General features: G+C 54.5%; 6 protein-coding genes across 6 annotated transcripts; 1 reads left to right on the top strand and 5 right to left on the bottom strand.

Moving 5' to 3' along the window:
* Positions 1-406: 406 nt before the first annotated feature.
* On the bottom strand, positions 407-2,975 carry INS49_012524 (uncharacterized protein; the record flags this gene model as incomplete). The annotated part of the gene is made up of 5 exons (XM_043173227.1): positions 407-548; positions 627-664; positions 724-2,742; positions 2,813-2,880; positions 2,948-2,975. The coding sequence occupies 5 exons, from the start codon at positions 2,973-2,975 to the stop codon at positions 407-409; spliced, it is 2,295 nt and encodes a 764-aa protein (XP_043022524.1).
* Positions 2,976-4,108: 1,133 nt separating this feature from the next.
* On the top strand, positions 4,109-4,820 carry INS49_012523 (uncharacterized protein; the record flags this gene model as incomplete). Its single annotated transcript, XM_043173226.1, has 3 exons — positions 4,109-4,180; positions 4,239-4,354; positions 4,487-4,820. The coding sequence occupies 3 exons, from the start codon at positions 4,109-4,111 to the stop codon at positions 4,818-4,820; spliced, it is 522 nt and encodes a 173-aa protein (XP_043022523.1).
* Positions 4,821-5,701: 881 nt separating this feature from the next.
* On the bottom strand, positions 5,702-7,714 carry INS49_012522 (uncharacterized protein; the record flags this gene model as incomplete). The annotated part of the gene is made up of 3 exons (XM_043173225.1): positions 5,702-6,249; positions 6,316-7,152; positions 7,258-7,714. 3 exons carry the CDS (start codon positions 7,712-7,714, stop codon positions 5,702-5,704), a joined length of 1,842 nt encoding a protein of 613 aa, XP_043022522.1.
* Positions 7,715-8,785: 1,071 nt separating this feature from the next.
* INS49_012521 (uncharacterized protein) lies at positions 8,786-9,730 on the bottom strand (the record flags this gene model as incomplete). Its single annotated transcript, XM_043173224.1, has 1 exon — positions 8,786-9,730. The coding sequence occupies one exon, from the start codon at positions 9,728-9,730 to the stop codon at positions 8,786-8,788; it is 945 nt and encodes a 314-aa protein (XP_043022521.1).
* A 627-nt stretch (positions 9,731-10,357) lies between these two features.
* INS49_012520 (uncharacterized protein) lies at positions 10,358-11,746 on the bottom strand (the record flags this gene model as incomplete). Its single annotated transcript, XM_043173223.1, has 1 exon — positions 10,358-11,746. The coding sequence occupies one exon, from the start codon at positions 11,744-11,746 to the stop codon at positions 10,358-10,360; it is 1,389 nt and encodes a 462-aa protein (XP_043022520.1).
* Positions 11,747-13,531: 1,785 nt separating this feature from the next.
* Positions 13,532-15,067, bottom strand: INS49_012519 (uncharacterized protein; the record flags this gene model as incomplete). The annotated part of the gene is made up of 4 exons (XM_043173222.1): positions 13,532-13,566; positions 13,634-13,882; positions 13,950-13,997; positions 14,092-15,067. The coding sequence occupies 4 exons, from the start codon at positions 15,065-15,067 to the stop codon at positions 13,532-13,534; spliced, it is 1,308 nt and encodes a 435-aa protein (XP_043022519.1).
* Between the last annotated feature and the right edge of the window lie 1,134 nt (positions 15,068-16,201).

Below are 16,201 nucleotides of genomic sequence, written 5' to 3'. Positions count from 1 at the left end.
GCTGGGTGACAGAGAGGGCGCGATGTTTGATTCGATGATTTTACGACGATGGGCTTCCGCGGAGGAGCGAGAGGCATGGGTTCACGGACATGATGATCCTGCAGGGCTGCTCTGCTTTGATGGCATATATTCACGCAAAACGGCGATATGGAGTTTAGATAATTGGTGTCGGGGGCGGGCAAGACTGTTTTTCCTGTAATACCAAATGCCGTTTCCGATTCTCTTGATCACCATGAGGACGCTTTTGCTTTTCCCCGTACCATTCAGATGCATCATTCCGCACGTGCCGTCATGAAATGTCTTCTAGCTCTAATGCTTCCTCGGCACCAACACACCAATACCCGCACAACGCCGTGAGGTTCCCATTCCTTGGCGGAAGGCAGCCCATGCTTCCGTTCACACATGCTCAATTTTGCACACGCTTGAAGAAGTACGCGTACCCAAACTTGCGCATCTCGTCGATGTCGATCGCCTGAACAACCTTCTCATCGTTGAACAAAACCCAACAGGGCGTGTCGAGCTGCTTGCGAATGAAGGCCACATAGTGTCTAGCGTTCAGCATCAGCCAGAGTCAGAATTGATTATCACAATTATGGTATATGAACTGCTGGGTCAAGACCACTTACCCAGCATGAATGCTCGTGCCCTTGTGGCACACAATACTCTGCAATTGGAACACCGCGGGCAGCGTAGCACTGCCGGCGGGCTCGTCAGAGCCAGCACTTGCGCGGCCGCAGCACCCTCGTCGTCATCGAGAGAGCCAGGGTCATCTGGATGGCTGAACAGCCACTCGACAGCCCGCTCCATGTCGCCACCGGTTTCTTTGAGTGCTTTCTTGGCCTTGGGCACATCGAAGCCCATGGAGGTAAGCATCTCGATCTGCTCTGGGCTTGGTCCTGCGCCTGCGCCTGCACCACCAGTGGCACCCAAGTCCAAAGGTGTATCGATATCAGGGTCTTCCATGTGTGCGAACAGCCACTCCATCGCAGCATTTGCGTCACTGTTACCTGTCGCGTGCAATGCTTTCTCACAGCGCACACGGGGGAATCCCATTGCCTCTAGCTGGGCCAAGCCTGTCTCGTTGGGTACGAAGGCGGAAGCGCCGGCTGGAGCCTCTTCCTCTGGAAGAGATTCTTCATCTGGTTGTTGGCCTTTAGAGAGGTATTTGTCCAAGGTGAATGGCTCATCCGGGACAGTGACAGGAACGTCAACTTTCACCTCCACCCAGTTGACGATGGCCATCCTTCGCGCGTTAACAGCAAGAATCTCCGGGAAAGTCTTAAACAGCGTCCGCTTGGTATAGCCCTCTTTCGAGGCACAGGAAGAGCAGGTCAGCTCCACGACCTCGTCGACAGTGAAGTCATCCAGACACTGGGTAAAGGTCACGGGCTTCCATGGTGCAGGGCCCTCTTCGCCTTCTTTCTGGGGCTCTTTTTCCACTGGCAGGATGATTGTGATGTTTTCCTGCTCTGTCGTCGAGTATCGAACCTTCTTGCAACTGAGACACTGTAGACGCTGTTCCAGAACGAAGCGGAAAGGCCGAGTAGGGTCGGCGGCAGGAGATGGATGTCGAGCACGTGTAATTAGCTTAAAGAGATGTTGGAAGAGTTCAAAGGCGTCTTGTTGTCGCATGGTGGAGAACTCTTCGTGCCCACGGCCGATGAGGTGCTTGAACATGGCGGGTGACAATCCCTTCTGGTGAACCTCCGTCGAGTTCTCGCCTGGCGAAGCAACTGCATCAGGATCAGGCTTGGAATAACGGCCGGAAAGCAGGCCATCTGCCAGCTTCCGCAGCTGTGTCTCGAGGTCTTGAGCGGGATCCTCGACGATGGGTAGGTCGTTGTTGCCCTCGAAATACCGCTTCTGAAAGGGGGCCAAGTCAAAGAGACACTGCAGTACGCTGGCGAGGTAGCAGCTGTTGCCCAGATTCTTCAGACCCGTCAAACCAGGACCAAACAGGGGTTTCAGCTCCTGGCCATCTTGTGTCGTCGTAAAGTCCCACTTCATGTTCTGCTCGATTTGCATCTCCGTCAGACTCTTCTCCGTCTTTTGTCTCTCGGCAATATTGATGCCCCAATTCGCGAGGTGTGTGGCCAAGTTCTCGTCGACACGCTCATCATCGCAAGCGTAACAGTATATATCGGCTGTGCCTTCGGCGCTGATCGAACCGAGTTTGACAGCAACACCATGTCCCGACTCTTTGGAATGCGCCAGTGCATGGGAATGGCCACCAACGCCACCGAACTGGGCACGACCACAACCAAGAGCGCCGCATTGCAGACACAACCACAAGTTTTCCTTAAGGTCACACTTTGCGCAGCCACCGAGGTCCTGGGAGGCAATCTTGCGGGGCTCGTCCTGCTGCATCAGCAGGATGTGTTCGCAGCTGGTAAGCTCTTGCTCCCAGGCCTTGATCTCCTCTTTCCGCGAGAAGGTGTTGGACGTCAATATTCCGTCGACCACAGGGGCGAGCTTGGGATGGGTGTAGTCGATGAGGGTATTGCATTCGAGACACTTTACGTTCAGGGCGGTGTCGTACTTGTCCTCCTCCTTCTCAGCGGAGATGGCGAGCTTCGTGATCTTCTGGGGCGGCTCATCCCTAGTGACAGCCTTGCGAGTCCGCTTGATATTCAGCACGAGGGGGTGGGATCGGAGGGCGCTGTGGAGGGCGGAGTGCTGTCGGTCGCCGGCGCAACCGCCGTTGAAACACTGGAGGCAGACATTGAGGCCGTCGGCGTCGTCCTAGCAGGAATGGGGTCAGGATCAGGTCATGCAAGAAGTGGAATGGTCTTGAACAAAAGATGATCCTCACAATAGAGTCAAAGCACTGGGTGCAGTCCTCGCGATAGACTGACTGGGCAGGCGTCGGGGGCGAGATGTCTGCTCACGAGAGTCAGTCAAACGAGAACAGGGCGATCCTCTCCCTTTCCCCCGAACATTGCCTCACTGAGAGAGTCGACGTGTGGACACGCCATTTTTAATTATTTTGCTAGAAAGGAACGGCTGACCAGAATGGTAAGTGTCCAAAGTCAGGGTCACGATTGGGCGGAAAGAACAACTCAGGTCCAAACGGAGGTTGAGAGATGGAAAGGCTGATGTGTCTGGGATTACGTCGAGCTGCGCGCCGAAGGCCGCTCGCTGTGAGAGCTGCAGCTCCAGGCTGCCGAGGGGCAAAATGGAACGCGACTTCACCCCGCGTTTAGTGACCGACCCGCCCCACTCACCGCCCTTGCAGCTGAGCTGAGCAACTGGCAGAGGCCGGCAAGCCCGCAACAGCCCGGCGAAACGAGCCTGCAGTCTTGGGAAGATCCGGCCGGGATTACTGTGGGGTGCAGGTGCCAGCGCAACGACAAGCGGTCATGATACATTTGATGATTGCCGGTCGGTCAACTAGTCACTGGCAGCAATTCAGTCACCGAGAGGTTGGCCTGGGCTTTCTGGTACTTGTACAATCTGTCTGCTCACGCAGGAGTGTATGCACATTTTTCGTATCTTTTTTGGCAGGCTTTCAAGTGCTGCACATGATGACTTTATTCCCGTTTGCATGGACAGGTGACAAGAATTGCAAACAGGCCTAGGCAGAGTTCGGCGTTACTGCTGACGCACCTCGGTCTCGGAAACCCATAAAAAAGAAGCTCGGAGATTCGACAGCCTTGACTGCTTTGGGCCGGGGCGGGCTTCAATTCCAAATTAAATGGAAGTGATTGATAAGATCGAGCCAGATAAGTCCTGCAACCGCCCCCAGCTGGGCCCACTCCCAAAAACCGATTCTCCGAGATCGCCGTGAAATCATTGTTACTTAAGCAGGCCTATCCGCATCTGATTGGCCGCTTAGCCCGTACCCCGACATCATTTTGCTGGGAACGGGGGGGGCGACTGCACGTCAAATATTCAGCGTCACAGACCGTGCTCCAGCACTTGACTTTCTTTCGAAGCTCCCGTCCCTTCTCTCTCGCACACACACTTGAACCAAACCAACACCACCCCGCCCCAGACGCACCAACACCTACAACTCACACCTAAGACATCACAAGAACGCTGCGAACTCTCTATTGATTGATTCATCCATTTTCAATCGATAACCGGCGAATAAACCCCCAATATCAAGATGTTTTCACGAGGACTCAGAGTCGCCTCGAGGCGAGCACTCGCCACGCCCATCCGACCGGCCATCGCCAGCGTCCCTAGGCAGCTCGCACCGACGGTTGCTGTCGGCGCTACACGCTTATCACGAGAAGGTCATCGACCACTACTCCCGGCCACGGAACGTCGGTTCTTTGAGCAAGAACGATGTCGACGTCGGCACCGGCCTCGTCGGAGCACCAGCTTGCGGCGATGTCATGAAGATCCAGATGTAAGTCTACATCCACGTCACTCCTGCATCATTCCACATCAATCCACCTCATTTCTGCACCTGTCCCCTCGCTGTGATATCTATATATGCACGTTTAGCCTTCGATATAACAACTGACTAACCACGTACCAGCCGCGTCGACCCAAATTCAAACACAATTTCCGACGTCAAGTTCAAGACCTTCGGCTGCGGAAGTGCCATCGCATCGTCTTCTTATCTCACCGAGCTCGTCCGCGGCATGTCGCTCGACAAGGCATCGCAGATCAAGAACACAGACATTGCTAAGGAGCTCTGTCTGCCGCCTGTCAAGCTGCACTGCAGCATGCTTGCCGAGGACGGCATCAAGGCCGCCATCTCCGACTACTACACCAAGAACCCCAACGTCAAGCAGACCAACCTCGGCGGCACTGGCCTGAAGATTCCTGAGGTCGACGGCGCATCTGCTCCGGCAGCCGCCACCGCTTAAACGGATATCAGCCGGTGACAACAGGAGGAGAATGGTTACTCAAAATCACTTTGCATTCGAGTGCAGCAATGGCTTCCGACGGCGTTTTTTGGGGTTTGGTGTTGGAGTTTTCTCGACAATCATACCAAATGATGGGAAGGTGGGAGAACGTTTGCTCGGGGCATGTGTCGTCATTGATTGGTCATGAGAAGAAGTTTCTGCAGGCTTGAATATTCCACTTGGCAGTTCGGCACAGACCTGGGGCTTTCTGGGGGAGGCACGCGTGGTCGATTTCGACGACCAGAGTCACAGTCAACGATCTTTTTTACACGGGCAGTTGAGTCTATTCGCTTTGTGTCAACAAATTGTAAAATAGTGTCTTGGTAGACAGCAGAACGCACGCTGTGTACTGCAACAACCGAATGCCCCTCGATGCAACCAGGCACCAGTGAGCACCTGGAAGACAGGATCTCTCAATGATGCACGACCGTGGACTGTCGTAGATTACTTGACGATACTATTGGTCACCCATAACCACTGCAATGTTGATGACTCGGATCGTCCACGGACGTTGGGAAGCTGTCAGATCCTTCGTTCCATAGCCCGAGATGCTGCTTACCGGGCCGACCACCTCGAATAGTCCTCCCCTGGGACACCCCCACACCTTCAGAGCCCCCATGACTCGGACCGTGTAGGAAAAAAGCAACTTGGCGCACCGTCCAGCGCACTACATGTACGATTCTTTTTAGCCGCGTTGCAGCTGTCATATACGATTCGGGCTCCTATGTGCCCCCGTTTATCTATAATAATGCATACATAATATAGATGTCTCACTCTCTACATGTATCCCTTGGTTTAATCGCGTGGGTATTCAATCCTCTACGAGACGCCCCAGCATGATGCTATGATCTGCCGTCGCTCGACTGCAGAGCCTTGTTGGGCAACAATGCTGTGGTCACCACACACCCCAGCGTGACGCCCCCGGCGAGGTACAGCACGGCATTTATGTCCCCCGTCCCGCCGCCGGAGGTGCTGCTCCCGTAGAGGTGCTGCGCGATGAGGGGGCTGACGATGCCGAACAGGCGGCCCCAGAAGCTGGCGAGGCCGCAGGCGGTGCCGCGGACGGGCGCGGGAAAAGCCTCCGGGGTCCAGCCGTAGAGCACGGCGTTGAACATGCTCTGGAAGAAGTACTCCATGGTGAACATGCCCAGGTTCTTGGGCACCGTGTCGACGATGCTGAAGAGCAGGATCGATGCGCCCATCAGGCCCGAGGAGATGGTCATGGTCCACTTGCGCCCGAAGGACGGGAGCCGGTACATGAGGGACCCCAGGAGCACGCCCACCGCGCCGGGGGCGTAGGTGTAGATGTAGGAGGCGTAGGTGAAGGAGAGGGAGTTGCCCTCTGACGCGGCGCCGTTCTTGATGGCTAGGATACGCGGGAGATAGAAGCCTTGTCATCCCGTGAGTATCAGCCAGAAAGGAAACAGGCAAGAGGAGAGGAGTGGGTTATGCTTACCGGCCACAGTGAACCCCCAGAAGTCAAAGATATAAGTCAACCAGACCAATATCGTCAGCCTCGCCATCGTGAAGCTCGAGAACAGCATCATGTACCGGTTCTTCTGGTCCGCCACCTTCTTCCGGCTCGGCTTCATCCGCTTGATAGTCGTGACCGTCCCGCTGACCGTCCGCCCAAGCGTGCTGCTCATCCGCGTCCTGAGCCCCGGGCGGCCGCCGCTGCCGCCGTGTGCGTTCTGCGCCCTGCGGGGGTTCGAGCCCGCGTCGCCGCCGCTCAGGGCCTCGAAGTGCTCCAGGCTCAGGCGGCAGACGGCGCCGTTGGTGTTGGCGATGTGGTGCACGACCTTGATGGCCTCCTCGTCCTGGCCCTTGTACACGAGGAACTTGGGGCTCTCGCGGAAGCGGAAGACGAAGCAGCGCAGGAAGAAGACGGCCAGGGTGATGCCCCCCAGCGTGAAGAGGAGGTACCGCCAGCCCATGTTGTTGTCCCGGCCGCAGCACGGCGCGCCGGCCTCCCGGCCCGGGTCGTTGCAGCTCGGCAGGGGGTTGGCCTCGGAGAAGTTGGGCGAGCACGACATGGTGGGGATGAAGCCGAAGGCGATGGCGCTGCAGAGGACCACGCCGATCGGCTGGAAGATGGAGAGGGTGGCCAGGAGGAAGCGCTTGTTCTGCGGGATGAACTCGAGCGTGATGGTCGTGTCGATCGGGATGTTGCCGCCCACGCCGAAGCCGACGAAGGCCGTGAGGACCAGGAACGTCGTGTAGTTTCCTGACGCGCCGAGGCACAGGCCAAACACGGACGAGAAGAGGCACGTCAGGTTGAAGGCCCACTTGCGACCTAACCTCACATAGGCATCAGCATCGTTCGGGAGATTCTACTCTACGCATATAATGCTGTTGTCCCGCAGGGAGACAGAGAGGCCGGACGGCGAGCCAAACATACCAACCACATCACTCAGCGCGCCCCAGAAGAACGCCCCGGCCGTGAGCCCCGCGCTGAAGGCCGTCGAGATGTTACCAGACTGGTCGTTCCCGAAGCCGAGCTCCTGCTGCAGCGGGCTGAGGGCGAGCCCGAAGGCCTGGGCCCACAGCAGGTCCAGCAGGTAGCCGAAGCCGCAGAGGCCCCAGATCATCCACTGGTACCTGCCCATGCCCATGGCGTCGATCTCGCGGTTGATGAGCACGCACTTCTTGTCGTACAGGCTCAGGCCCTCGAGGTCCGGGTCCGAGGAGAGGACGTGCGACGGCGAGCTGGGCGTCCACCGGCGGCGGTTCGCGGGCCTCCTGCCCTCGACGTCGGGGGAGTCGTCGTACTCCTCGTCCTCCTCCTCGGGGTCATACTGCTCGTAGCCGGGTTTGTGGTCGAACGTGCCGCTGGTGCGTGGGGGGTGGTTCTCCATGTCGAGCAAAGGGGCGGCGGCCTCGTCGCCAGGGGACCAGGGTGAGGAAGCCACTTTGGCGGTTTTGACGGGGTAACAAGGGGACAAGAAAGGAAGAGGGAGGCCAGGGGAGAGGAAAACTGTAAATTTCGTCTTCCTTTTGCAGCCAAGAACGAGCACGGATATGTGCCACACACCCGCTTCCTATACCGGGACGTCACTCGGGGCCGGAAGCCTCGAGAGGGGACAGGGAATTCCGGGGCTGGGGGGCGGGAAGCATCGAGACTGGACGGTTGAGACGAGATAGGAGGTAACGCTCCTCGGCTACGGCGTCCGTGTGGTCGATGATGCGCCTCGAGACTGGGGAGAATTGGGCGTGGCGGCGGCCGGTGGGTGTGCAGTCAATTCGGACAGGGTAGGTAGTGTATGATGATACACTCTGGGATGCGGCTAGTGCAGTGTCAACCAATACCTGCCCGTCGAGATAGTATGCCTGTGGGAACTGCTATGTGCCAATAAGATCTCTTTGTCAATGACGTTGACGGTTACACAACAATATTGTTCTGCACTATGGGCTGTATGCTTCTGAGTTGGTTGTGCACATGGCCCCGCCATCAGGTGGACGTTACTGTAGCAAGGTGGTGCCGCTTGCTAGGGTCGATACACACGTCATGGACTTTGGGCAAGCGGCCTGCCATTGTGAACAAGCGGTGCACGGCCGGCCGTTTCTGTCGGATGTCCTCTTATTGTTTACCGCCGCATGCATGTTCGTTCAGGGGCAGGGGCTTGAGTCTGGTTCTCTGAGGAGGTTGGTTGGGGTCAGAGTGCTGAGGCTCAGAAAACAACTGAGACCATCCCGGCCGATCATCATGGGAGGGCTAGCCCGTTGTGAGAGACCGTCTTGAGCAGCTTCAGTAGCAACCAGATACTTGCAAATGACCCAATCACTACGATGTGCATGTAAAGTCTTTAATCGTGCCTTCATTTGAACCGTTCCAAGCCGGTGGGTTCGCCAGAACAACGACGCTCGCCTACAAGAGCCTCCTAGCTTGTGTAGTGGATGATGTGACCTTGCATCCAGCATCGTAAGACCTACAAGCCCAGACCTGCCTTCAAGGGCGTGATTCCCAGCGTCTCCCACAACTCCCTCGAATCGTAACAGCGGCCCAGCGCCTCCATCGACCGCGGCAGAGCCCTCACGCCGTCCTCGCGCATCAGCTCGTAGACCCATTTCGCCTGCTTGATGGGCTCCGAGCTATTCTCACCGATGCTCGACCAAGACGCAAACAGACTCCACCAGTCGTAGACAAACCCATCAGTCACCATCCACCTCTGTCCCTTCCCCACGCTGTCCCACCCACCACCCTCACCTCCTTCTGCAGTGCCTTTCCCTCCTGCCTGGACCACTGCGCCGATGACCCGTGCAACATCCACGCCGTGAACCATGTGCAGGCTGGTCTTGGCCCTCACGGCCTCCTTGGTCGTGGCCACCCTGTCAACCCAGTGCTTCACGTCCCTCTCGCCGCCCCACAGTCCAGCAAGGTCAAGGACGCAGCCCCCGAGCCCGAGCAGCTCGTCCTCCGCCACGGCACGCTGGCCGTCGGCCTTGTAAGGGCTGCGCCTGTCCAGCCACGGCGGCGTCCGCGAGTCGGACTGCCAGATCCCCGTGCTGCCGAGCTGGATGAACCGGAACGTCCTACCCTCGCCTCCATGCGTCTCTGCATAAGCTTTGGTAAGTAGCGCGCTCTGCCCTTTGCCCTTGAGCGGGAACGTGATGAGGACGTGCTGCGCACGCGGGAGCAGGGCGAAGGCCTTGGTCTGCTCCGGGTCTGATGCTGCAGGGTCGAAGCGCCACTTCAGGGTCGGGCTGCCCGCGACATGGCGGCCGTCGCTGGTGGTCGCCGCAAAGGAGATGCCGCGGTCGCAGAGGAGGGGGATCAGGAAGGTGGCGGTCCAGCCGGCGCCAAGGATGAGAATGTCCAACGCCTGCTCCATTGTCCCTGGTGTCTGAGAATCTTGAAACACCTTGAGGACCATAGTGAGAAGATTTGGGTGGGTCGGATGGAGGTCGTTGAATTGAAGAGGATAATAATTGGTCGTGCACTTGTAAACGGAACGCAGGGGAAGGTGTCAAACTTTATGATCCCCGCCCCACCGAGACCTGCACTTTCCAGTACTCATGTGACGTGAGAAATTCACCTCCCTCCCCAACTTCACGCAACTTTGCTTACCATATGAAAGACTCTTGATTCAATCTGTGCCCTCAGGAGTTCAAACTGTTATGAAGTAAATGTCACAAAACATTTGCCGTCTTGTCTCTTTCTGTTCGCTCCTGGACTCGTCCATGTGCCATTGGCAAATCTTACAGCTTCAGTTTGTATATGACAGATTAAACTGGCGAGTTCGCTATACTTGGCCACCTGAAAGCAATTCATCCTGCCCACAGATCTGCGGATGATACTCAGCCTTACAAACGTGTCATTCGAGGTGTTTGACAAGTGGTCACGACTTCCCAATCTTGCAGGAAACCAAAGACAATAGAAAAGAGGTTCTAGAATTGGGTTAATATTCCCAAATCAAAAGCAGCCCCGCGAGAATGCGGCTTGTAGATCCAGACAATGACCAGTGGAAATGAAATCAAATTTCGAAACTGTTTTTGGCAACTCATGTTTCTGAGCCCAATCTATCATTTGTTGCTTTTCGTCCTGTGTAACTGTCGTTTTCTCGAAGATCCTCGGCCACAATGTTGATGCCCTCCCGGCGACCAGAAAAATTGACGCGCCAGTTCTGGCTGCCCTTTGGAACAAGTTCAACTAGCACATCACATTTCGGAAGCGGACATGCCCTGTCCATGACGCTGTCCTTCTCCGGCTGGACCCATTCTCCCTCAACCGGATGTACATCGAATCGTACAAGTAACGCCAACAATGCCAGGACCTCCGTGCTGGCAAAGTGACGACCAGGGCATGATACATGACCTCCGCCAAAGCCTCGAAAAGCGGCTGCCGAATACCGGGGCTCTGCGTCCTTTGCACCTTTGAGGAACCGTTTGTGGTTGAACTGACCAACAGTCGGCCCCCACAGGGATGGGTCACTGTGGATCACAGCGTTTGGCATCATGACAAGGCCACCTTTCTTGAGTAGGTACTGGTCGTCTATCAGCGTGTCCTCCTTAACCACACGTGCAGCTATGGTGATTCCGTGGAACCGCAAGACCTCTTGCCATGTCGACACAAGAATGGGACAAGCCGTCATGACGTCTGCGAGGTCAATGGTATGGGCACCATCAGAATCGCTTCTCACCAGCTGCTTTGCCTCCCGGCGGCAGTCCTCCAAGACGACGGGATCAGCAAGGACTTGCCAAACCATCCAGAAAGCCGTAGGCGCAGTATTCACAATGGCACCTGTGACCTGTCCGATTTCGACGTGCGCTCTCTCATTGGTATCAAGACCGAAAGCCGCATTGTGTTTATTTCGTAGTTGCACAAGTAGGGAACCATCAAGGTGTCCGTTGCCATTGAAATATTGATGGAATTCTGCGACCAGAGCATGGCATGCCTTCAGACTTCGTCTGGCAAAGATGGTTGGAAACAGATCCAACAAGAGTGTCAAGATGCCAGATTCAAGTTCAAACCATGCCTTTTCATTCCTTTCGTGTCGAAACGGGTTGTGAGGTCCATAGGTTGCCTCCATTGTTGAAGCGAATATTTCGTGGCGAAGCCATTCATGGCGAAGCCATTCATGGCGAAGCCATTCATGGCGAAGCCATTCATGCAGCTTGACTGTAGTTGGGCCACTCGCCGCCAGTCGATCGAAGGCGGCTGCGAAGTCTTTGACTGCTGCCATGCTGAATGAATCCAATCCTGGACCAGGCGAGGCTCCAGGGGCAATGGATCTTGCAAAACTTCGCAAGTAGCCGTCCTCGGCCGTCTCCTTTTCTCCAGCGACTTTCTTCATGCTGTCTTTGCCCAGGAGCATGACTTTCTCGCAGAGACGGGCCTGTATCGGTGAAAAAGCAACCGTCAATATGTGGCGGTCGATACGCTGAATCATGTGGAGGGTGTTGACGACGTAGAGAGGCGGCCCTGGTACTCGTAGAGTATAGATTGGAAGACGGTGTCTATCTCTAGTCAAAGCCAATAGTCGCCAGCTTACGTCGCAGGTAGATGGAATTTAGGATAGCGGAAAGCTAGAATAGAGCAGGGTACTCGTACCTCATCTGAACGTAATAATGCCCTTTCTGAGTGAGCATGCCGATGAGAGGACTGATGAACGGAATTGTGCCAACAATAGCCTCTGGCTCTCTTGGATCATGTGTGAAGTACGCCAGAGCCTGAAGACATAGACAGCCGCTGCGCCGGCCACGGACAAAATGATTATAGATGACATTTTCTGAATAGACGCGTGGTAGGGTAAGATATCGCACGATATGGGGAACAGCTGGATACAGGTTCTTCAATTGTGTTGCCCGGAAGAGTTTAGAAGTAAGCCAGAAGAAAGAAGATCAAACCACAGTCTGTAGACTGAGTTGTGGAAACAGCGCATCACCAATAGCTGGCAGTCAATTCTTGAAGAGGGGGGAAATAAATGGAACCGAGGGAGGCGCAGTGTGTGGTAGCATATGCGGATAACCGGTAACAGAGACGCTGGCTTAGTTCACTGGCGTGTAACAAATGAATCATAAATCAAAATGCATCGATCCCGGAGCGAGTTGAGGAGGCGGGAAAGGGTGTTGGTCGGGTGTTGGTCCAGCTGGCTCATCAGGTGGGGCTTGTAGGTGCATACAAGGTACATAGAGTATGCCAAAAGTGTTGGTGCTCCTCTGGGCAGTAAGCACGAACTTGCTCAACGGTGTTTCGGGCCGGTGCAATCCGTGGGGATGCAGGGTGAATGGGCAATTGAACGGGCCCAGTGACTGGCATTAAAAGGGGCTTCGATTTGAAGAGACAGCTGCTACCCATTCTGCTAAGAAACTTACTCCTTAGACTGCTCTTCTTTCAATGCAAACCACCAATTACGCACCCAATGGCTGTCTCCACACGGATTACGGACAACTTCATTCCGAGCCAGCTTGAGCAGCCATGACTATCTGAATGATAGCATTTTGTCTTGCTCGGGCCCAGCTGGATTATACGTGCAGGATATACTTCATTTGGGTTGATTACAGAGACGCCTTCTCGCTGCCTTAAATATCCAGCTGATTCTTTGAGTGAGAAACTCACCTCTCTCGCTAATTTCAAGCAACAGCAACATGCTCGCCCATGAAAAACTCTTACTTCGATCTTCTTCTTCCCAAGAATTTCATAAAAGCTCGCCAAGAGCAGAGCTTATGTTCAGCCCAACAGTGGAAAGTGCCTGGTAGTCATGAATGTTTAAAAGGTAATGTCGATACTGTTGGCGATGACCGAACACCACGCTCCCTTATGAATGACTCGGTAAAGTTATCTGATTAGCTTCTAATTCGAAATAGCGTCCGCCTGGGTGACAGTGCAATTAACAAGTGCGGCCTCTTTCTTCTTCCTTTTTCTTCCTCCCTCGGCCAAACCCTGTTATAAATCAGCACCTTTCTACACTAAAATCATCTATGAGCAGGCTACCCAGGTAGACTCTGCCTCAACTCATGTATGACAGAAGTGATGTATACCTGCTGAATCTTTTGTCGTTGGTGCTAAACGAGCTAGATTTATACAAGTCACGACTGGCTACAAGTAAACTGAGTAGGAATGCTGACTTGGTATAGCAAGAGTTCCTCCGTATACGACCTCACTGGTTTGAAGGTAGATATATACAATAGGGTCGCTGTATTCATCCCTCCGCTCAGGCTCCATAGCCAACTTCTCAATCATCATGGAGCTCGATGCCATCGACACTGACTTCGAAATCTAATGATTCGGGGTTAGACAAGACGGAAATGTCAATCAGCGGCACTACTCAACTTACCCTTATCTCCATGGGCCCCAAATCGAATAGTGTTCGTGTCACCCTCTCGGAGTTTGAGCTGGACGGGAATCGACCCATGTTTTCCGGCACGTGAGTTGAGGTCTGACAGGTTCGTCGGCTGGGTATCATCGTTGATGATGATTTGCGCCTCGCCTGCTGCAGGGTCGCTGACGTCGTAGTGAAACGTGTACCATTCCAGAGAGCCCGTGCCGGTGACATTGTTGAAGACTACCTCACTACCAGGCGAGACTAGTATGAAATTTCGTCGATCAGCTGGAATACATAGCAAGCAACTGTCATAGAATTGGAAACTTACCTCTGTGGACTTTTCGCTTGGTGATGCAATGCTCGCAAGAAACAACGGCTGCGCGTGGTTGTTAGCAATGAGGAAAAGGAAATTGATAAATGAGACGCAAGTGGTTGAAGTTTTTAGTTGCGACGCAGGCCCTCCTACTTACCAGCCCTGCCAGACAAATCGGCGTCCTCAGCCTCATATCGTTTCTTTGTACTGGGATAAGAGACGACACCAGTGTTAACGTCCACCTTCCACATGGAGTGGTACTGTAACGTCACGGTGTGGGCTCCAGAGTCCACGGACATAGGGAGCCAGATATAGTTCGAGCTCGTGCCCCCCTTCGAGTCCCACGCATCGCCCATGTAGACATACGTCGTAGCCTGGGAGCCCTTGATCGTAAGCTCGAAGGTGTTCTGTGAGCCGTATGTATTCTCGGCCGCGGGCGCCACATCGGTGCCGCCGCTCCAGGTCCCGCCCAGCGAGGTCGCCCAGAAGACCTTGTTCGGGTTCGCCCTCCAGCCCGTCTTGCCCGAGACGATCAGGTAGTACACACCGCCGACCTTGAACAAGCCGGGAGCCTCGTATGCACCTTTTGCGAAAGAGGTGACCCGGTCGCCCACGGCCCCATCTGAATTGATCCTGTTGATCTGCACAATGTTGTGGTCTGCGCTCGTGAGTAGGTACCACGTCCCGTCGTCGTCCAGGAACATGCCCGTGTCGGAGTAGCTGTAGTCGCTCGGCGGGAGGTGCACCTTGGCGACCTGCGTGTAAGCGCCGACCATCTGCGTGGACCGTAGTGACAGTGCGTAACGGTCCTGCTGCCCGTACAGCCAGAAAGACCCATTCGGTTTAGCGATCTTAGGCCTCCACATGCCCGTGATGGATGATGCCTGCTTGCCCAGGTTCTCCCAGTTAAGTAGGTCCTTGGATGAGTACATCAAAGGCGTCTCAGAGCTGGCTGCGCTCTGGCCGACCCAGTAGAAGGTATCACCCCTCTTCACGATGTTGCCGCCATGGGCATCGATCTTGTTACCTGCTGTATCATACCAAACTGCCCCTGGAGCGATCCATGAATTTGCTGCGACTACAACGTGCGCTGCGGCGGCACACAGGATCGCGACCACCTTGCCCGAGTGCATTTTGACGTTTGGTCTTGGGATGTGTAGAATGATGGCAATGAATCCCGCCCAGAGAAAGGCATCACTGACCCGTGAGCCTACACAGAAGTGGGCTCCCATGGGCTTATTTATCTCGTATTCGACGCTGAACGGAGGATAAATAAGCTTCCAATGTCTCCATGCAGTATTCGGAAGTGAACTTCTGGTTGGCTGAAAGCGCACCCCTGCCTATCCAGATGGTTGAGCACGACGTTGCGGCATGACATGACCCGACCCGACACCCCCGAGTCGAGTTCCGCACTTCCCGTTCTGGAAGGGATCACAGAACGGTCGGCTCACGATACGACCATAATATCGGGGACGTCCCTTCCTTACCCACTAACAGAAGGTAGTGCCAAGTCAAATCTAATTGCCGCATGGATGACAGTTGCTTATTTATTTATTAGAATCTCCAACTAGTAATCTGGTTGAGCTTAAGAACACGACAGGGAAAGAAACGCTGAACGAAGTAAAGCTGGCAACGGTTATCACCTAACTACCTACCTTCAGTAAGCCAGCCGGCTTATTTCACCATTACGAACATATCACTATCTCAGTAGTCTCTCTTTAATTCCAGAACCTATTTACAACCAAGTCCGCCGATTCGAACAAGATCCGACACCATACTTAAGTACTTGTGCGTACGTTTTCGTTGTCAAGGCTTCAAGTTGTTATGTGGAAGAAACAGCCTATAGTGCTTATAACGAGAAAATTGGTACCCATTTCGGCTCGGCTCGAAGTCAACCCGAACCTCATCAGATCCCTAAGCAGGTTTGTATTATGGCCTTAGTGCATGATCAGCAGACCTAAGTGGTATCCAGTGTGTGGCTATTTGTGTGAATGAGTGCCTTCGCTCAGGAGACGGCTCGGTGATTCTTACCCCACCAACCATCACGGTTCAAGTGGCTGGCTAGTGGATCAGAAACAAATGGACTACTCACAATATTCTATCTTTGAAAATCTTAGTAGAAGCACATCAACTATTGTAGTGTTTAATCGGTCCATCTTTCCAACTTTAGAACTAGTTAGAATTGATGTAGCTCACCATGTTCGGTGTCTTGGACACCTTTGAGGCTTCGTTCTAGAGTCTCTCGCTTTTGTGGGTTGTAAGAAAGA

Source organism: Diaporthe citri, assembly GCF_014595645.1.
Source record: "Diaporthe citri strain NFHF-8-4 chromosome Unknown scaffold_6, whole genome shotgun sequence".
Lineage (NCBI taxonomy): Eukaryota > Fungi > Ascomycota > Sordariomycetes > Diaporthales > Diaporthaceae > Diaporthe > Diaporthe citri.
This window is presented reverse-complemented; position numbering and strand designations above follow the sequence as displayed.